This window comes from Myotis brandtii, unplaced genomic scaffold, assembly GCF_000412655.1.
Source record: "Myotis brandtii unplaced genomic scaffold, ASM41265v1 scaffold576, whole genome shotgun sequence".
In the NCBI taxonomy this organism is placed as follows: Eukaryota; Metazoa; Chordata; class Mammalia; order Chiroptera; family Vespertilionidae; genus Myotis; species Myotis brandtii.
The window spans coordinates 447,356-470,042 of NW_005370156.1; the positions used below are offsets into that span (position 1 = coordinate 447,356).

Sequence of the window (22,687 nt, forward strand, 5' to 3'; positions counted from 1 at the left end):
TTTGGAGGTGCCCAGATGAGGCCCAGCTGTGAAGCAATGCAAGCTGCTGTGGGGCCTTGGGCCTTCTTTTGGATGTTCTGGGTCTCTCTGACCCAGCTGCAGTTTGTTAGGTAATTTTAGATTGCAAAGGGCCAGGCCATTCATTTGCAAAAGCCTCTGCACACAGCTCGGGGTCTCAGGGAATCAACAGGGCAGAGCAAACAGCTATGGCTGCTCCTCAGCCCTGCCCTAAGAGGCCCCAGGTCTCAGTGTCCCGCAGTAATCACTGCAAGCACCTCTGAGAGAAAGCCGCCCTCAAGTTCTGCCTGATGCCAGACAGTCCAGTTTTTCCCCGTGTGAGTCTGGGTCCCCAGAGACCCGCCTGAACTGGAGTTCAGGGCTGTCGGGAACTTGTGTCTCCCTCCCGATTGGAAAAGACAACGGCGTCCTCAGTTGCCAGCCCTTTCCGCTCGCCCGAACTGGAGTTCAGGGCTGTCAGGAACTTGTGTCTCCCTCCCAATTGGAAAAGACAACGGTGTCCTCAGTTGCCAGCCCTTTTCGCATGCACCTCCGTACCTCTGCCCTTACTTCCACACCTCCTGTGAGTCTCAGTGTGCTTTTCTTTTTCCTTCTAGTTGTAGAATTTCCACTCATCCAGCCGTCCTGTGGTTCTGGATGGTGTCCATTTTGTCTTTTAGTTGTATTTTTGAAGTGGTTGTGCGAGGCAGCAATTTCAGGTGTTTACCTATGCCACCATCTTGGTTTTTGACCCACTCTGTCCCTTTTCAATGCTTGCAGAAATTCACTCTTCTTATCAGTGTGAATTCCTGTCAGTTTGGTTAGATGAGGCTGCTGATTAAGTTTGTCAACAGGTGAAGAGGAATTTGAGCAATTACACTCTTTCACTGTCATTGTTGCACTAAAATTCTTGGCTGTTGATTTAAAAGCATTGAAGTTGCCAACACCATATGTAGATTCATGAGAGAAAGAAGTCCCAGCTTTATTTTCTTTAGTTTGGCTTTTCCATTGTGTGGGTTTTGTGGGTAGAGCAACAGGTTAGGGACTAAACCTTTATAAACACTTGGACCAGTCCTGTTCTTAACTGGCTATGATTGAAGACTTCCTCCTACTGGGAATCTAGACAGCTGTAAGTTTTTTGCATTATCTTTCTTAATGACCAGCATCCTTGGAGCTCTAAATTGCAGCTAAAGATTTATTTTGATTTGGATCTCTCTCATTCAGGATTTAAAGACGGAAAATCCTCAGCTTCAAACTGTTTGCATTCTCTCCTTTCTTCTTCCCTGGTTCATTGTCAGGGATGTTGTTTTTGTGTAGTCCTTGGCTTTTTCAGAATGGAAAGTACTGCCACCACGGTATCCCCTTGATGATTTATGTTTTCCGTGCCATTTCTCCCATGCGTACGCCATTCATTTTTTTCTTTCCTTCCAAAGTTACCTCCATTGGGACGTCCAATACCAGAATTAAAGCCATCTGAAGAGTTGTGTCGTTGACGATTCACATCATAACTATTTTTCTTCCATGAATTGTCAGAATGCGTCTCACAATTCAATGATGACTTTGTTAATGATGATGGAGTGGGAAAATTAAGCCAGGCTGGAGCAGTCATACTGGGCCATTTAGGTCCAGTCTCTCTGACTCAATGAAACAAGGCTTCAACACTCATGGCAAGTCCAGATTCCAACGGGACTGCACAGGAAGGTGTTGGGTTTTTCTTGGTTATCTTTGTGTTTTCCAGTTTGTTTTAATTTTGTATCCTCTGAAATAAAATCCAAGTTCTTTGAGGATACTTAACCTATGACTATTTGACATAGTTACTTCAAGTCAGCTATTCATACTTCAGTTTTAAAGTTTTCATATGGCTATCTCCAGAATTAGCCAAGTTCCTCGGATTTAAGATAATAAAGTCTTCTTTATTATTTCATGTGCTTGTCAGTGTTGTACTTATCCACGTGAGATGAAATATCCAATTTATGATCCAAAAGGCAAAAACAAAAAGAAAATTTCACATCTGAAGAGCATTCCTAAACAGCATTTACAGAGACACAGTTATCTCAACATTACCAGGCTGCTGGGAAACTGTAGCATCTTAAATTTCCATGCAAATAAAAGATAAAAGAAAACACAAAAACTGTACTCTTCATTTAGAGAAGCTGTCCCATTGTGACATGAAAGGGAATGAGGTCAAAATTTCCTAAAAGTTTTAATAAGAGTAAAAATAAGCTGCCATGGAACTTCAGCAATATTTAAACAGTAATTGGAAACTTCCAAAACTACCTAATGCACAAATCAAGCATATCTTACAGCTGAAAACACCACAGGGGAGGGTGGGGAAGGCAAAAAACAAAAACAAAAACCCCAGCAGCTGAAACACTTTAACCAGTTATATAATCCGTTTGAACCAAAATACTGAAGAATGCCTGGGTTTCTGTTTAAGTAGCTTGTAGAGCTGTGCACTACTATCAATTCACTTCAGAGATGATTCTTGCCAATTTTAGTAAACTTCTGGGGCAAAATTATTCAAAATCATTGTAATTCCAAAATGACCACTTGAAATATCTGGGGCCTTCTACACAAAACCTAGAAGAGGATCTTCATACCTGAGTAATTTTGATCACCTTCTGCCACCTGAAGGTGCCCCGGTCTGGGGTGCTGGCGCTCAGACCTGGACGAGTCTCTCGGTACTTTGCATAATCCCCTTTTACCACTTTCCCCAGGTATTGCATGTTTTAAAAATTCTTTCAGCCCTAGGCGGTTTGGCTCAGTGGATAGAGCAGTTGGCCTATCGGGGTCTCCGATTCAATTCTGGTCAAGGGCACATGTCTGGGTTTCGGGCTCGATTCCCAGTGTGGGTGTGGGGGGTGGGGTGTGTGTGTGTGTGTGTGTGTGTGTGTGTGTGTGTGTGCAGGAGGCAGCCGTTCAATGATTCTCTCTCATCATTGGTGTTTCTATCTCTCTCCCTCTCCTTTCCTCTCTGAAATCAATAAAAATATATTTTAAAAATTCTTTCAGCACTAGTGTACTGCAGCACACCAGTTGAAAATTGCTGACCTAAACAATCTAAAGCAGAAATCTACAAATTTAACCAATAATCCTAGCAAAGATGGGGGAAATTTAAGCATTTTCTAGGCATGGAGAACAGAATTGACCAAAATCCTGGTGATAGGAAACAGGGAATATTCAAAGAAGTTAAGAATTAGAATAGGAGGAAATAATGAGCAATGAGGCTTGAGAAGTAGACAGAAACCATATCACAAAGGGCCTCCATGTGATAGGGTTGATAGGACCTTTTATTCCTTATATCAAGGTGATTGTAAAGGGAGAGGACTTGGATAGAGCCTAACCTCCTTCCCAGGGCTTCCCTCATTATCCTTCCCAAGTGTATTCACTACATGTTCTTACAACACCCCCTTGAGCAAACATGCTTGCGCAGTTTCCTTCTACCTCATTGGCCACTCTTCACTCCCCTTTCTGGCTCCCTTTCCTCTATTTAACCTCAATGCTGGGGTTCCTCTGGGCGTGACCCCGAGACATTTCTTTTATGTTCTCTTTCTAAATGACAACCTCAGTTCCTGTGGATTTAAATGTTATCTTTATTTTTAAAAATTTATTTCAGAAAGAGAGAAAAACATAGATGTGAGTGAAACTGATCAGTTGCCTCCCCAACACACCCGAGCTGGAATCGAACTCCAACCTGCCACATTGTGGTGTATAGGACAATGCTTCAACTAACTGAGCCAAACTGGCCAGGGATAAAGAAATATCATCTTCATAATTTTCATGTTTTTTTTTGTCTCCAGCCCTGATCTCTGTCCTGAATTCTAGACTTTAAAATCCACAGTGCCTAGCTGAACTATCAACTGAGGTGTTACACAAACACCTCAAATTGAACATACTTATAAAAGTACCCCTGATTTTTGTCTCCAGACCTGGTCCTTCCCATAAACTTTCTCATCTCAATACACTGGCATCATCATCTAATCAGGTGTTTTAGAAAGAAATCTAGCCCCCCCCCACCCGCTTTTGTTTGTATGTTTATTTATTTTTTAAACCTTTATTTTTGAGAGTATTACAGATATCCAGATATGCCCCTTTTTATCTCCCCAGTGCCACCCTCCACCCGGTTCCCACCCCACCCCAGGCCTTCATCACCCTATTGTCTATGTCCATAGGTAATGCATATAAATTCTTTGGCTAATCTCTTCCCAGACCCTCCCTCTCCTCTGAGATTCATCAGTTTGTTCTGTTCCATGTTTCCATGCCTCTGGTTCTATTTTATTCATCAGTTTATTTTGTTCATTAGATTCCTTGTTCATTTGATTTTCTAGATATAATTGTTGATAGCTATGCATTTATTGCCATTTTATTGTATATATATTATTTTTTCCATGTAACATTATAATGTATTTTCCTTCTTATTATAAATCTTTGTAAGTGTAATTTTTTAATCACCCAAGGATATTTTTTTCATTAATTTCTAGAGAGAGTGAATGAGTGGGAGGAGAGATGGAAGGGAGAGGGGGAGGGGAGATAGAGAGGGAGAAACATTGATGTGAGAAACATTGATTGGTTGTCTCCTGCACGCACCCTGGTAGGGAAATCTGCAACCAAGGTACTTGCCCTTGATGGAGAATCAAACCCAAGACCTTTTGGTCTGCAGGCTGATGCTCTAACTACTGAGCAACCCAACCTAGGCGATTGTTCATATTTTTTATCTTATATTTATTCATCTTATTAAAGAAGACCTTTTAACAGTTCATGTAATACTGGTTTGGTGGTGATGAACTCCTTTAGCTTTTCCTTGTCTGAGAAGCTCTTTATCTGACCTTCAATTCTAAATGATAGCTTAGCTGGGTAGAGTAATCTTGGTTGTAGATCCTTGCTTTTCAGCACTTTTAATATTTCTTACCATTCCCTTCTGGCCTGCATAGTTTCTGTTGAGAAATCAGCTGACAGCCATATGGATGCTCCCTTGTAGGCAACTAATTGCTTTCCTCTTGCTGCCTTTAAGATGCTTTTATCTTTAGCCCTTAGCATTTTAATTATGATGGATCTTGGTGTGGGCCTCCTTGGGTTTATCTTGTTTGGGACTCTCCTCGCTTTCTCGACTTATATGTCTATTTCTTTCACCAGGTAAGGGAAGTTTTCTGTCATTTTTTCAAATAGGTTTTCCATTTCTTTTTTTTTTAAATATATTTTTATTGATTTCAGAGAGGAAGGAAGAGGGAGAGAGAGATAGAAACATCCATGATGAGAGAGAATCATGGATCAGCTGCCTCCTGCAAGTCCCCTACTAGGAATTGAGCCCACAACACCGAGCATGTGCCCTTGACCGGAACTGAACCTGGGACCTTTCAGTTCGCAGGCTGATGCTCTATCCACTGAGCAAACCAGCTAGGGCGGTTTTCAATTTCTTGTTCCCTCTCTTTTCCTTCTGGCACCCCTATGATGTGAATGTTAGTACGCTTGAAGTTGTCCCAGAGGCTCCTTACACTATCTTCATATTTTTGAATTTTTTCTTTTTGCTGTTCTGATTGGGTGTTTTTTACTTCCTTATTTTTTTAAAAAAAATATATTTTTTATTTCAAAGAGGAAGGGAGAGATAGATAGAAACATCGATGAGAGAGACTCATTGATTGGCTGCCTCCTGTATACCCCTAACTGTGGATCAAGCCTGCAATCCAGCATGTGCCCTGATTGAGAATCAAACTGTGAACCTCTAGTTCATAGGTTGATTCTCAACCACTGAGCCACATTGGCCAGGCACTTCCTTATATTCCACATGATTTGATTCTTGGTGTCCTCTATTCTGTTGATCCCCTATAAATTATTCTTTATTTTAGTTAGTGTATGCTTCCTTTCTGACTGGTTCTTTTTTATGTTGCTGATGTTCTAAGTCAAGCATGTGAAACTCAAAGGCTAACACGGGCCAAATAAACAAGGTTTAAGTTTATGTGGGCCGCAAAAAAAAAAAAAAAAAGCTTCAATTTTCATAGAAATATAGGTTTATTTCGATAGAGACATGCTGAATACAAAGGGCTGAAATAAATGAATAATTGTTAACATAAAATAGAACATTTTAATAGAAGTTAATATCTTTTTCTTGAACATTAACTTACCAGACACCGAATAACTGCACAAATTAATAAGCATAATGCAAATAAACTATTTTTCTTGATCTCTGAAAGAAATATTTCCTGTTGTGCACACCAAACAAGTCAGTCCAATACTAATGATGTGGCAATTGCTGCTAAAATATTCGCTGCTAGTATTAGTGGAAATGGTGCACCTGCGTGTGAGGGAAATGAATGCAACACAATTATAGTAATCAGTCATTAGCGAACGTTGCAGTTCGTTATTGATAATTATGTATAACAGGATATTGTAAAAATTAAGTTACGAATTTTTTATTAAAATGTTTCTTACATACTGTTATATTGGCTGGGCTGCAAAAATATTTGTTGTGGGCCGCATGTGGCCCATGGGCTGCGAGTTTGACATGCTTGTTCAAAGTTCCTTGAAATTCTCACTAAGTTCTTTGAAGTTCTCATTAAATCCCTTGAGCATCCTTATAATCATTATCTTGAAATCTGTATCTGGTAGTTTTCTTGCTTCCATTTCATTTAGTTCTTTTTCTGGGGATTTCTCCTGTTCATTTGTGACATTTTTCTTTGTCTCTGCATTTTGGCTGCTTCCCTGTATTTGTTTCTATGTACAGGCAGTTCAACGGACTCGATGTACGTTGTTTCGTGGTTACGTCGCCATCTCCCATTTATTTATAAAAAAAAAAAAGTTCTGTCATTTCAACGTATGCATATATGTGCTTTATGTTTTTTATTATTTATTTACCACAAGTAAAGGTCAGGAATTGTTATCTTTTAAATTTTTTTTACTGTTTCCATTCATTACTGCTGTGTATGTGCTCCATGTGACGTAGGTGCGTATGTAGGTGGGTTCCGACTTATGGCGAAAATTGCGTTACATCACGCCGTAGGAACAGTTCTCCGACGTAACCCGAGGACCTACTATATTTAGTAGATCTACTGTTTCCCAGACTTGGTAGAGTCACCTTGTGTTGTAGGTGTCCTGTAGAGTCTAGTGGCTCAGCTATCCCAGACACTTGAGCTGGGAACTCCAGGTGCACCCTTGTGTGAACTGTGTGCAGTCCTACTGTAGTTGAGCCTTGATGTATGTCAGCCTCACTGGGAGGGACTGACCCACTATAAGGATCAGCTGCAATTACAGTAGAAAAGCTGCTGTGCAGGAACTGAATGGAGCAGGACTTGCTTCAGTGGGGCTTTGGTGCTCACTGAGTCCACCCCTTGAGTGTGACACTCGTGGAGGTGGTAGGGTTGTAATCTGGGTGGTCAAAGTTGACCACTGGCTGCACTGGCTCTGGGGCCTCCCAGGAGGTGCAAAGTCTGCCTGTGCCCTGTCCAGAGCCACTCAGCATGGGCTACTAAGCAATCTGCAGATGGCTACTACTTGTGTTGAGCTTGGAGGTGCCCAGGAGAGACCAAGCTGTAAACCAGGGTGGGCTGTTACTAGTGCTGGACCTGGGGCCAATTGAGAGCTACAGAGTACACTGATGCCAGTTGCTGCTTGTTTAAGAGATTTTAGTAAAGCCCAAAGCAAGAGGCAAAAGAGGCCAGTTGTATGGAAAAGCCACTGGAAATGGCTTGGATGACCCTGCAAGTAGGGAGCGGCGGGGTCTCAGAGAACCACCAGGGCAGGGTGAAAAGTGTGAGCCAGGTTGATGGAGATTCATATATGGCACAGCCTGTCAGCTCTGTGGCAGGAAGGCTCAGCAAAGTGAACACTGGCCTCTGCCAGCACTTCTATCTGGGAGAAAACTGTCCCTCCAGCTCTTGCCCTGATTCCAGACAAGGTAGTTCCTTCCTGAATGTTCCAAGTTCCTTTCAGGCTTCTGCCACTGGAACTCAAAGGGAGTGAGTCTGAGTAAGTCTGTGCATAGGCCTTTTAAGGGGACCTACCTGGGTCTCCCACAGCCATATCACTCAGCCAGAAGTTGTGGGGACTTCTCTTCCTGGCACTGGAACCCTGGGCTGGGGGCCTGGTGTGTGGCAGTGTCCTCTTGTTCCTCAGGGAAACCTCCACATCTAAGATATCCCTCCCAATTTTAAACCACCACAAATGGGTGTGGGAACAACTGGTTCTGCAATTCTGCCCGGTATCTCCACCCCTCCTATCAGTCTTGATGTGCTTCTTCTTTAATTCCCTAGTTCAGTGGTTGGCAAACCACGGCTCGCAAGCCACATGCGGCTCTTTGGCCCCTTGAGTGTGGCTCTTCCACAAAATACTGGTTCTTCCACAAAATACTGACTTCTGTGCATGGGCCACGAAGTTTCAATCGCACTGTACGTGAGCGCCTGCACGTGGTATTTGTGGAAGAGCCACACTCAAGGGGCCAAAGAGCCGCATGTGGCTTGCGAGCCGTGGTTTGCTTTGCCGACCACGGCCCTAGGTGTAGGACTTCTGTTCAGCTAGATTTCAGATGGTTCTGAATGATGGTTGTTCTGTATTTTAGTTGTAAATTTTGATGTGGTTGTGGGAGGCTGCAGTACCACATTTCCCTATGCTGCCACCAGATGCTAGGTATCATCTTGAATTCACCCTCTCATTCTCAAAATTAATTCCATTAGTAAGCCATGTCAATGGTATGTCCCAAATATACCTTGATTCTGCCCCTTTTCTCCATTGCTACTGGTATTATCTTAGTAATATGGGCCCTCATTTCTCAACTGGAGTCCTATAAAAGCCTACCTGGTTTCACTTCCACTATGCTACCCTCCAATCCACTTTCCACACAGCCACAAAAGTGACCCTAAAACATAAAGTGGAATGTTTCCTTCTCCAGTTTTAAATATTTCCCTAAATCTAGAATAAAACCCAAACCTTTGGATGATCTAAATGGCCGTATGTGATTGGAACCCTGCTTCCCTAACCTTAATTTGTGCTACTGCCCTTTGCTCACTATCCTCATTCAGAAATCATTTATTGTGCATCTCCTATGTGCCAGGCACTGTATGAGGTGCTGGAAATATAACAGTGGACATAAAAGAAAGAGACCTGGTAAGAACAGATAAATAAGCGAGAAAATAAATAACTTGAGGAAATTCTAAATTAATTTCTGGTTCAGAGTAGATGCACCTCCTGTTGTTCAGGTAGCTACCTTCTTATCACTTGGGTCTCAGCTTAAAGGTCACTTCTTCAGAGGCCTCTCCTGGTCACCCTATCTAAAGTAGGTACTTCCTATCTTCCATTCTCTTTCAGTAAAAATTTACAGAACAAATGTATTAAACTATTTTGTAAACCAACTGTTTCCATCATTTTCTAGTCTTGAATCCCACTAATTCCAAGGGATAGATTAGGCTTTGACTCTTCAACATGCTTTGTTGTGTCTAATATCTGGAGCAGCAACTCTCAAAGTAGGGTACAGCATCCCGAAACCCTTCAGAGAGCTCCTAAGTTCTTATCTCTCTCTACTTTCTTCTCTGAAATCAATAAAAACATATTTTAAAAGATTTATTTACAAAACTAGGTGTGGGGTAGAACTAACACACTGGCCATGGTTTGCCAACCCCTGATATAGTAAAATAAGCTAACAATAAATCTTAATTCTTCCAGAGCATTTAGATTTAGCAATTCAACTCTCTTGATTGGTATTTTCCTATTTCCTGAAAACACTTAATAACTTATACATGTTTACTTTATTTTCGTGTTTATAACTTGGGAAAAGATCCTAAGATATGACTAAATAGCCAGCCTTAATCAATAAGGTATGCCTACCAAAAGGCTGCTTCTTTGTGGACTTACAATCATATCTGAATTCTCTTTGTGCTTTGGTCAATAATTTGATGCAGAATAATCATGAAAAAGTTTACTTTTGACTTCTGCATCATTTTTTTTGTTAATCACTCACCTGAGGTTTTTTTTCATTGATTTTAAGAGAGTGGAAGGGATGGGGAGAGACAGAGAGAGAAACATCAATGTGAGAGAGATGCATTGATTGGTTGTCTTCCGCTCATGCCCTGACTAGGGCCAGGGATAGAGCCTGCAACTGAGGTACATGCCCTTGACTGGAATTGACCCTTTAGTCCATGGGCTGGCACTCTCTCCACTGAGCCAAACCAGGAAAGACGGTTTCTGCATCTTTAGAAATAGAAGATTACTGCCATATATCTCCCACGAAGTTTGAACAGGTAATAAACAAGTTTTTGAATTTTACCACTGAGTAAACATTTCTTCTTCTTGCTGGGAACCAAGGAGAAAAATAAGTGGAAAATACTATGTTGGTAATAAGATCTAGAGTCCAATGTGCGCTACTCATGTTGCACCTTTTCCCTGATACAGGCAAATTAGTTGGGTTGTTTTATTTAGAGAATAAGATTTTTCATTAATGACCCACTGAGGATCTAAATGCCCCAGAGAATATTTTCTGATGAATATTCATTTGTAAGAGGGAAAAATCAAAGTAAACAAAATTGTAAAAAAAACGAGCACCTCTCCTACATTTCCATTCACAAAAAGAAGGCACCGTTTAAAGCAGCAGTTCTCAAACTGTGGGTTGCGACCCCTTTGGGGGTTGAACGACCCTTTCACAGGGGTCGCCTAAGACCATCGGAAAACACATATATAATTACATATTGTTTTTGTGATTAATCACTATGCTTTAATTATGTTCAATTTGTAACAATGAAAATACATCCTGCAATATCAGATATTTACTTTACGATTCGTAACAGTAGCAAAATGACAGTTATGAAGTAGCAACGAAAATAATTTTATGGTTGGGGGTCACCACAACATGAGGAACTGTATTAAAGGGTCGCGGCATTAGGAAGGTTGAGAACCACTGGTTTAAAGACTTTGCTATTTAGCCTTCCAGACTTTCTTTGTGTCACATGAATATCTACACACTATTGGTGAGTTTATGAGTTTACTTTTTTCTTTTAAGCAAAAAAGGTATCTTATTTTGTACATGGTTCTGAATTTTATTTTCCATTTAATACCAAAGACTTTTCAATTGTTCTCTTAGTCATCTAATAAGAATATAAGTCTTCTTGCTCTGGCTGGGTGGCTCATTTGGTTGGACCGTCATCCTGTGCAACAAAAGGTTGTGGGTTTGATTCCCAGTCAGTGCACATTAGGAGACAACTGAGCAATGTTTCTCTCTCACATTGATGTTTCTTTCTCTCTCTTTTCCTCTCTCTCTCAAAATCAATAAAAACATATCCTTGGGTGAGGATTAAAAAGAAAAAAGACTTCTTTCTTAACATTATAGAAACAAAACAATTTTAAGAAAACAATGTTAAATTCCCAGTAAAATGCCCTTCAATTCACTCAATTTAATTTTAAACAGCTTCATGATAGAAAGAGTTCCTTATATTTCCCACCATTGATTCATCTTAAATGGAAAACAAAAAGGGTTGCAACATTTATCAATATATTGTATTTTAATAGAAACATAGATTACACAGTTCATCCAAAAGTATTTCAATATAAACATCACATATGAACAAAACCAAGTAATTGATGACATTTTAGTTCTAAAAGAGTCATGGTTTTTCTAAAATACTAAGATGCCACCTCAATAGTGATCGCTTCACATTTTCCAGTCTCTTGATCTGTGCATGTCACATGTAAAGATCCATCCCTAAACAAACAAAAATAACATTTCATAAGCTCATTTTATAAAAAGAGAAAGTCCTTAAGAAATTACTTGTGGACTTTTTATAAACGAGATAATGTTAATTTTTGAAAGAAGAGTATTAAGATAAAGAATAAATAGAACTTCAGTGTCTTTAAATTTAGAATCATATGCTATAATTAGATAGTTGTTAAAAATTTCCTCCTATTGCGCTCACCCTTCCAGGAGCACACCCGTGCCTTTCCCTTCCTTCTTTTCTTCCCCCACAGCCTAGCACAGTGATGGCGAACCTATGACACGCGTGTCAGAGGTGACACGCGAACTCATTTTTTTGGTTGATTTTTCTTTGTTAAATGGCATTTAAGTATATAAAATAAATATCAAAAATATAAGTCTTTGTTTTACTATGGTTGCAAAGATCAAAAAATTTCTATATGTGACACGGCACCAGAGTTAAGTTAGGGTTTTTCAAAATGCTGACACTCCGAGCTCAAAAGGTTCGCCATCACTGGCCTAGCACCTCCTAAACTCTAAGGGATTCCATGAGACCTGCAACCAGGGTAGGAGTGGACAGCGGCAGCTCATCCCGGGGTAACCCCCTGAACCTGTCTCCAAGGGGCCCCTTTTTTCTGACTTCCCAGTGAGCTAAAGCAGCCTAGCCTTGGCTCATTTCTTTCCTATAGCATTTTTGGAGAACCAAAGCAGGCCTGCGTGGGCTCTCCTGTTGCTTCTTTTATGCCAAGCACTTTCTTGTTTCACTGTCCCAACATACTCTCAATTAAAAAAAAATTCCTTTTAGACCACTGAAACCAAAATTATATTCCTTGCAAACCCACAATGATAAAGACCTTAAGTTCAAGACTTTATTCAAGCTCAAGACACATCATGCCATTTTTAAGCCCAGGCCAAGGCAAACGTACTCTAATAAATTCAATATTCTTGTTAAGTATGGTTTATGAAATGAATTGTCCCAAATGTTAATTTCAAAATGATCTACTTGCAAGATATAGTGTTATGGATGAACTGTTGCTAGGGAAATGGTAACAGCTGGATTTAGTTAGTAATTTATTTCCTAGAGATTTTCTGTAGCAATATTGAAATAAACTTATCCTTTTAGGACAAATAATGTGAATTATGTAAACCTTGGAAAATTATACTAGTATTTAAAATTAATAAAAATTATATCCCAATTTGCATGAACTAGCTTTTGGTTGACTACACCCAAAATATTTAAAGAGTTCATAAAAAATTTAGAATGCAAATGTCCTGAGATATACTTTTCTTTATAAAATACAGTAATTCTGTAGGACAAAAATACAAATCATTAATAAAATACAAGTTTTTACTGAATGATTTTCCCAGAATGACAATGGGTGAAGAATCAAACTGACAAAAAAAGGCAAGTCTCAAAGTGAATTTTTTTAACATCAGAAGTAGTTTAATTTGTACCTTTTCATAGTTAGCACAGCTAAGATGTCATGTAATCCATTTTCTTTTTTATTTAAATCCTGGAGTATAACCTGTTTATGCAGAAATAACACAAAGATGATTCAATATTTTGACATATTAATAAACAGATGCATGAGTTATTTCAATGGACCAAATCCTACTTATTACTGAAACAAAACCTTTAAAATAGGGCAGTTTTTAATTCTATTACCAGTTATCAAAATTTAGAGAACAGGATTAAGCTTTCTTAATTATGAAATGAAATGTGTCCTACAGGAGAGCATAGAAGATAACTACAGTAACATGTAAATTATATTTTGGAAAGCCTTCTATATATACTTTTTAAAAAATTCAAATGTTTTAACTACACCTTGAAAACCTATTTAAAAGAAACCTGTGGCAAATTATTTTGTACAACTAAGATTGCATTTATAAGTTAAAGATACTAATGGATTTACTATAAAATTTTTCAATTTCCTAAAGAAAGGTTAACCAATAAACCAAGTTTGGAAGTAACTTTTCAGATTTTGTCATTATCAAGTTTTATGGCCTTAGGCAAGGCACTAGGTATCTTTGATCATTTGTGAAAGGAAGAAGTTAGAACAGATAGGTTCTCTAGAAGAGTCTCTTTCCAAATTCAGTGTATGTGACTAACTCTTCTCCTGCTGGCATCTGTATATAGGATATGTATATATCCTGTGGGCTTGATCCCTAGTAAGGGGTGCAGCCAATCAATGATTCCATCTCATCATTGATGTTTCTATCTCTCTACCTCTCCCTTCCTCTATGAAATAAAAATATATTTTCACAAAAGTACTTCATGCTTATGTCCTTTGCTGTTTATATAAAAAAAAATCAGTATGATATATAATATATAGGATATACTGAGAGTAGTTGCAGAATCTCAGAGAAGTATGTGAAGAGAAAAGGTAGTAAATGTATGAGAGAGAAGCTAAGGAATCCCAATACTGCCACTCAAGGTTAGAAATCTGGTATAGAGTAAAGTGCTTACATAATAATACACAACAGAAACATTTAGACGAGTTTTTGAAAACTTTACTAGTTGAAGGAGTCCTACACCAGTAGATTTTAAGATTAGGTGGTGCCGACATGCTATATATGTATTTTCATTATTCTTTTGTTAAAATCAGAAAATAGATTTAAAGCTAAAGATACACATTGTCTTTTGTTACCTACATTTGTTTTATTATTACATAAAAGTAATTCATGCCTGGCTGGTGTGGTTCAGTGGTTGAGTGTTGACCTATGAACCAGGAGGTCATGGTTTGATTCCTGATCAGGGAACATACCCGGGTTGCGGGCTTGATCCTGAGTAAGGGGCAGAGCCAATCAATGATTCTCTCTCATCATTGATGTTTCTATCTCTGTACCTCTCCCTTCTTCTATGAAATAAATAAAAAAATATTTTTTAAAAAGTAATTCATGCTTATGCCCTTTGCTATTTATAAAAAAATTCAGTATAAGTGTTAAGTAAAAAAATCCTCTTGGTATCTTCAAACCTACCCACTGTTAAGGTTCCTGAATATAGTTCAAACACCTATAGATATTTTCTGTATCCATACCTGATTATCTAAATACATACACCTACCCAAACACCTCTTCCTTCACATGGACCCTTGCTTTCAATCTTTTTATTAAAATACAAATGATATCCTATTGTAAATATGGTTCTGCAGCCCTTGTGTGTACTTTGCCCTTGATTGAGAATTGAGCCCGTGACTCTCTATCCATGGGCCGATGCTCTAACCACTGATCAAACTGGCCAGGGCTTAATGTAACTATATTTCTTGGGTATGTTCTAAGCAAATAACATGGCTCCTTTCACTCTTTTTAAAAGGATACAGAGGACCATATAGCATAAAATATGCATGTGGTATTTTGAAAAGCAAACTTAACCTGTATCAGAGGCAATATGGTTTAATGGCAACAGCATGGGCCCAAGTGTACAACCAACCTGAGGATAAATAAGCTCAACCAAGGAAATAATAAGGTATTTACTACCATAAACCTGTTTCGTTAATCATCTATAAAATGCACATAATTTTGAGAGTATATCTGTATAGCACCTGGAAGTTAGCAAACAAAAAATGTCACACCTTATAACCAAGAAGGGTCAAGAGCTCAAAGAGAAAGAGTATAAATATAAATTGTATTTTGCTTTTATTTTCCTGTCACTCCTTCAAATTAAAATCGCCTATTTCTTCTTACAGAAACGAATAAGTAGAATTAATCCATTCATCACATTTTCTATTAATTGATATTAAACTGAGTCTAATCCACAAAGAAAAGCTAAAGTTTCATGTGACTAATTCATAATCCAATTTTATGTATTTACCTGTGCAAACTTGTTTTCCTCTTTTGCAGAGTTTTTCCCCTCAGACTCATAGAGTTCAAGGCATACTGAAGATATACTTCCAGGGGCTTGTAATGTGTGTTGTCTTCGAGCTGGCAACGGAGTCCCTGATGGAAACAGTACTGTGAAACTGTTGGCTCCTGATTCATCAACTCCCTAATAAGCAGGAAAATAATATGCATATCTTTTTGATTTTTATTGTTACAATGATAAAAAATTCCTATTAAAAAGGTAATATATATTTCTTGCTTATAATTGTTGGAAACAACAGATAGACAAAAGAAAATAGAAATAATCCTTAATCCCAACCCACTTTAAAAATAAATTGAAACATCTCTCTCTACCTATATTAGAAATTTATGATTAAAATTAGTTAATATATATAGCCCTGGCTGGTGTGACTCAATTGGTTGGAGCATCATTCTGTGCACCAGAAGGTCTCGGGTTCAATTCCCAGTCAGAGCACATATCTAGGTTGCGGGTTTGATCCCAGTTGGGGCACATATGGGAGGCAACCAATCAATGTAGTTCTCTCACATTGATGTTTCTTCCTCTCCTACTCTCTCTGTCCTTTTCTCCCTCTCAAAAATCAATAAAAAAAAAAAAATATAAAAAACTCATTAAAAGTATAATTATAAATTAAAAAAATTTATCATTATACAAAGTTTTATTGTAAAAACATGGTATGCATGCCCTAGCCAGTTTTGCTCAGTGGATAGAGCTTCGGCCTGCGGACTGAAGAGTCCTGGGTTCGATTCCGGTCAAGGGCACGTACCTTGGTTGCAGGCTCCTCCCCAGCCTGGGCCCTGGTCAGGGTGAATGCAGGAGGCAACCAATTGATGTGTTTCTTTCACATCGATGTTTCCCTCTGTCCTTCCCTCTCTCTTACACTCTCTCTAAAAATCAATGGAAAAATATCCTCAGGTGAGGATTAATAAGAAACAAACAAAAGAAAACATGGTTTACAGTATCAAATTTATACCACTTTTATGAAAAAGAAAAACTAAACATACCTTAACTAAAATATCTTTGGCTGAACACTCTATCTTAAGAGAGTCTTCCACTAAAAGATTTTCTTTCCCAGTAAGAATTCCTGCTTCTATAGCTGCACCAATGGGGATAACTTCATCAGGAGGGATAGAATTTAGAAGCTCAACAGCTGGGAAAAGATCTTTAATCAATTGCTGTAGCCTTGGAATTCGAGAAGACCCTCCACAAAGGACAACCTAAAAAATAAAAATAATTTTCAGTTTTTTACTTATAGAACGATGTTTTTTTCTCAAGACTAAATGTTATATGCTGACCCATCTTTACCACATGTAATGGTAAAGTATAAGAAACCATATTTTTAGCATTATTTTATGTTATACTTACCATATAAAGATATATGTGTGTGTGTGTGTGTGTGTGTGTGTGTGTGTGTGTGTGTGTATATACACACATACATATATACATGTATATGTGTGTGTGTATATACATTCGTGCATCGGGCCTCTAGTATATATGTGTATGTACACACACACACACACACACACACACACACACACACAGCACAGTCATATTGAAGAGCAAAGCACTCTACCAGAGAAATAGGATAAGTTCCAAAGGAGAAAATACTTGAGTCTTGAAGAGTGGCAAAGAAGAAGGAGGAAGTATCTGTGAAGAATGTTACAGGGAGTGAGAAGGTGTGCAATATGCAGAGGGGTGCTGAGAGACTGTAGCAACTGATAGCAGTTCAACATGGCTGAGTACAGGGGGGAGACTAGCAGGAGCAAAGGCTATCTGACAGGCAAGGACTAGGCCGTGAAAGGCATTTTATATCATAATAAAGTGGTTAGATTTTTGTCATGATCATAAAAAAAGCTCTTGAAGAGTTTAAGGTAGTTAAATTGGAATTGCCTATGAAAGAGATTATTTCTCTGAGTAGCAGCCCAGAGGATGAATTGGGGAGGATGGGTTGGGTGGTGAGATGAGAAGCAGGATGTGTTTCTTTCACATCGATGTTTCCCTCTGTCCTTCCCTCTCTCTTACACTCTCTCTAAAAATCAATGGAAAAATATCCTCAGGTGAGGATTAATAAGAAACAAACAAAAGAAAACATGGTTTACAGTATCAAATTTATACCACTTTTATGAAAAAGAAAAACTAAACATACCTTAACTAAAATATCTTTGGCTGAACACTCTATCTTAAGAGAGTCTTCCACTAAAAGATTTTCTTTCCCAGTAAGAATTCCTGCTTCTATAGCTGCACCAATGGGGATAACTTCATCAGGAGGGATAGAATTTAGAAGCTCAACAGCTGGGAAAAGATCTTTAATCAATTGCTGTAGCCTTGGAATTCGAGAAGACCCTCCACAAAGGACAACCTAAAAAATAAAAATAATTTTCAGTTTTTTACTTATAGAACGATGTTTTTTTCTCAAGACTAAATGTTATATGCTGACCCATCTTTACCACATGTAATGGTAAAGTATAAGAAACCATATTTTTAGCATTATTTTATGTTATACTTACCATATAAAGATATATGTGTGTGTGTGTGTGTGTGTGTGTGTGTGTGTGTGTGTGTATACACACATACATATATACATGTATATGTGTGTGTGTATATACATTCGTGCATCGGGCCTCTAGTATATATGTGTATGTACACACACACACACATATACTAGAGGCCTGGTGCATGAATTCGTGCACTGGTGGGGGGGTCCCTCAACCTGGCCTGGGAGGATTGGGCTGAAACTGGCTCTCTGACATCCCCTGATGGGTCTGGGATTGCAAGAGGGCACAGGCCAGGCAGAGGGACCCCACCGGTGCACGATCGGGGCCAGGGAGGGCTCCAGGGCCTGTCCAGCCCATCTTGCCCAGTCCTGATCGGGGCCAGGGAGGGAACGCAGGAGGGCTCCAGGGTGTGTCTGGCCCGTCTTGCCCAGTGCCGATCAGCCGGACCCCAGCAGCAAGCTAACCTACCAGCCAAAGCGTCTGCCCTCTGGTGGTCAGTGCATGTCATAGTGAGCAGTTGAGCAACCTTAGCATATCATTAGCATATTACACTTTGACTGGTTGAACAGACGACCGGACACTTAGCATATTAGGCTTTTATTATATAGGAGGATACACACACACACACATAATTACTGCCTCTGAAAAACTTCATATAAAATTGCTCCTTTATGAGCTTGTCCCCTAAATCACCTGGCTCTGAATAGGCTTGCATTCACAAGTTCCACAGAACTATAGTAAAGAAACACTTTTTAAATTGGGGATGGAACATCTCATACCCCATGGCCATACACCTGGGCTCAGATGCAGAGGAAGCAGGCAAAAGGACCCATTTCCCAGTTTCTCCCTGGAAGAGATCTGACTGCCTACTTTCACAGCTGCTGCCTGAGGGCCTGACATCTAATCAGCCAGTATCTAGGTGCTGACTGCAATGCTCATCTTTGGTATGGTCTTGACATACGCTTAACTAGTAAGAGCCAATGAGAACAAAGATAGCAGCTTAGACATACACAAAGGTTTGAGAGGCAAGAAGCTCAGGTTGGGCTAATTGACAAGGTTCATCTCCTACACTGTCAAGACTAGAAAAAGTGGCAGTTCTCCATAATGCATAGAAACCAACACAGAGAACCAAGAAAAACAAAAATACAGGAGAATATGTTCCAAACAAAATAATAAGATGTATCTCTATAAACTGATCTTAATGAAATTAAGATAAGCGATTTACTTGATAGAGTTCAAGATAACAGTAATAAAGTTGTTCACTGAAGGGGGTGTGAGTGGCTGGGGAGAGGTTAATGGGGGAAAAAGGAGACGTAATACTTTAAACAATAAAGAATTTAAATAAAAAAAAAGATGTTCACTGAAGTCAGGAGAGAATTTCAGCAAAGGTATAGGAAATATAAAGAGTTCCAAATAGAAACCATAGAGCTGAAGATTATAATACTTGAACTGAAAAATTCAACAGAGGGGTTCAACAGTACACTAGATCAAGCAAAAGAAAGGATCAGTAAACTTAAAGATAGGGCAGAGGAAGTCATCCATTCAGAGAAGCAAAAAGGGATAAAACAGAATTAAGATAGCTTAAGGGACCTATGAGACAACAATAAATGGACTAATATATATATTACTAGAGGCCCGGTGCATGAAAATTCATGCACTGGAGGGGGTGTCCCTCAGCCCCGCCTGCCCCCTCTCACAGTCTGGGAGCCCTCAGGGGCAGGAGGCGACCCAGCAATCAGGGGAAGGTGACACCCCCATCACACCTCTGCTGCTGCCACTGCCATCAGCGCAAGCCTCGGCAGGCCCTGGTTACCTGAGCCTCGGGCGCCGCTGGGCAGCCGCCATCCAAGGCTTGCCTGCACCTCGGGGCAGTCCTGGGTGGCTGGGCAGCTGACAGCCGAGGTTTGCCTGCACCTTGGGCAGGCCCTGGGCGGCTGGGGGGCTGAGGGGACTGGAGGACTCCGGAGGCAGGCGTGCCGGCGGGGCTGAGGGGACTGGGCGCCGCCATCTTTGAGGGCGTGACAGTCAATTAGCATATTCCCTTATTGGCTGTGGGTGCTGCCAACTTTGAGGGTGGGACAGTCAATTAGCATATTCCCTCCTTATTGGCTGTGGGCACCGCCATCTTTGGGACAGCATGAGGGTCAATTAGCATATTCCCTCTTTATTAGATAGGATAGGGGGTCTCAAAAGGAGGAGAGCCCTGACCAGGTGGCTCAGTTGGCTGGAGCATCATGCTGAATAGCAAAAAAGTTTGTGGGTTCGATAGCTGGTCAGGGTGCGTGTGGGAGGCAGCAGATCACTGTTTCTCTCTCCCCTGCCTGCTTTCCCTCTCTCTCAAATCAATAAAAACATCATTGGGCGAGGATTAAAAAAAAGAGAAAGAGAGGAAAGGGTAGAAAGCTGGTTCAAAGAAATAATGACATAAACTGGGGAATGAAACAGACATAGAGATCCAGTAAATCCAAAAAGTACCAAAATAAGTTGAATCTAAAGAGACCCACACTGATGCACATTCTAATGACATTACCAAAAGTTACAGAAAAAGAGAGAATCTTAAAAGCAGCAAGAAAAAAGCAACTTGATAGATATAAGGGATCCCCCATCTATACTAATAATAAGAGGAATATGCAAATTGCCCGGGATGCCGTCACGTAATGACCATCAGGTTGGGGGCGGGGCCGCAGCAGAGAGCTCTTAGTACGCCTGTGCCAGGGGTCTGAAGGGTGTGGAGAGGAAGAGAGAGCAGATAGGCAGTTAGGGCGATCAGGCCAGGAAGGGAGAGCAGATAGGCAGTTAGGGGAATCAGGCCGGCAGTGGACAGCAGAGAGGTAGTTAGGGGGATCAGGCCAGGTGGGGAGCACAGATAGGCAGTTAAGGGGGTTAGGTCGGCAGTGGCAAGCAGTTAGGCAGTTAGGGGGATCAGGCTGGCAGGGGAGGGCAGTTAGGGGGATCAGGCTGGCAGGGGGGAGCAGTTAGGCAGTTAGGGCAATCAGGCCAGGAGGAGAGAGCAGTCAGGGGGATGAGGCCAGCAGGGGAGAGCAGTTAGGGGCATCAGGCAGGCAGGTGAGTGGTTAGGAGCCAGTGGTTCCAGATTGCAAGAGGGATCTTGGATTGGAGAGGGTGCAAGCCCGGCTGAGGACCCCTTTCCCCCGTGCATGAATTTCATGCACCGGGCCTCTAGTAAGACTATAAGAAGATATAGCAACAGAAACCTTTCAAGCCAGATGATATTCAAAGTAATGCAAGAAAAAAAACTGTCAGTCAAGAATACTCTACACATCAGTTGTCCTTTAGAATTGAAGGAAAGATAGTGTTTTACATTAAAATAAAACCTGGAGGAGTTCATCACCATTAGACCAACCTTACAAAAAGAGTTAAAGGGAGTTCTTCAAGTTGAAACAAAAATGCTAATCTATATATATAAAAGGCTAATATGCAAAGTGTCCCCGTGGGAGTTTGACTGGGAGTTCTATCACTTGCTGTGACATGCGCTGACCACCAAGGGGCGGTGTGGAATGAAGGAAGGCCCCAGCCTGGGAAGGGAGGCTTCGGCTGGCAGCTGGAAGGAAGGCTGATTGGTCCTGATTGCCGGCCAGGCCTAGGGACCCTACCTGTGCACAAATTTTGTGCACTGGGCCTCTAGTTAATAACATAAGAAAGTATAAAACTAACTGATAAAGGTAAATATATAGTTCAATTCAGAGTACTTTAATATTGTAATGGTGGTGGGTAAGTCACAACTCTAGTATAAAGGTTAAAAGACAAAGGCATTGAAAATAACTAACTACAATAATTTGTTAATGGATATACACAATATAAAAAGATATAAATTGTGAGATCAAAACCATAAAATGTGGTGGGGGGAATGAAAAATAAGCTAAAAATTTATTAAACACTTGAGTGTAAGACACCATGGAACTCCTAGAAGAAAACACAGGGGTAAGTTCTTTGACATTGGTCTTGGCAATAACTGGATTTTATACCCAAAGCAAAAATCAACAAATGGGAGTACATCAAACTAAAAAGCTTCCATAGAAAAAAGGAAATCGTCACAAAATGAAAAAACCACCTGGTAATGGGAGAAAATATTTCCAAACCACATCTCTAAAAAATGGTTAGTATCCATAATCCCAAAAAATTAAATTTAAAAAATGGGCAAAGGACCTGAATAAACATTTTCAGGAAGACATACAAGTGGCCAGCAGGTGTATGAAAAGGTGTTCAACATCACTAATCATTAGGCACATGCAAATCAAAACCTCATACCTGTTAAGATGCCTATTATTAAAAAGACTAGAGGCCTGATGCACAAAATTTGTGTAAGCGGCTCGGCCTCCACCACTGCGGTGTCCGCCTCTGCCTTGGCCCCTGCCGGACCCCGCTGCTACAGCTAAGTCTGGAAGGACGTCCGGTCTAATTATCATATTACACTTTTATTATTATAGATTACAAGAGGCCCGGTGCACAAAAATTTGTGCACTTGGGGGGGGGTCCCTGAGCCTGGCCTATGCCCTCTTGCAGTCTGGGACCCCTCAGAGGATGTACACCTGCTGGCTTAGGTCCGCTTCCTGGGGGATCAGGCCCAAGCTGGCAGTCAGAAATCCCTCTGGCAGCCCGGCAGCCCTCGGGGGATGTCCACTTGCCAGCGGGGAGCAGGCCTAAGCTGCAGTCAGACATCCTTAGCACTGC

General features: G+C 40.4%; 1 protein-coding gene and 1 pseudogene across 2 annotated transcripts in view; both read right to left on the reverse strand.

The window, feature by feature from the left end:
* LOC102260363 overlaps nucleotides 1–1,616 on the reverse strand; it is a 4,029-nt pseudogene extending 2,413 nt beyond the window's left edge.
* A 9,839-nt stretch (nucleotides 1,617–11,455) lies between these two features.
* Nucleotides 11,456–22,687, reverse strand: part of HSPA14 (heat shock 70kDa protein 14) — a 51,357-nt gene continuing 40,125 nt past the window's right edge. Inside the window, exons 11-14 of one of the 2 annotated variants that reach the window (XM_005878882.2) lie at nucleotides 17,647–17,859; nucleotides 15,474–15,647; nucleotides 13,118–13,188; nucleotides 11,456–11,674 (exon numbers count right to left, since the gene is read on the reverse strand). In XM_005878882.2, coding sequence (XP_005878944.1) covers nucleotides 11,596–11,674; nucleotides 13,118–13,188; nucleotides 15,474–15,647; nucleotides 17,647–17,859 — 537 coding nt within the window. In that variant the 3' untranslated portion in view covers nucleotides 11,456–11,595. The remainder of the gene's footprint in view (nucleotides 11,675–13,117; nucleotides 13,189–15,473; nucleotides 15,648–17,646; nucleotides 17,860–22,687) is intronic. The other variant, XR_001364531.1, reaches the window with a different exon arrangement.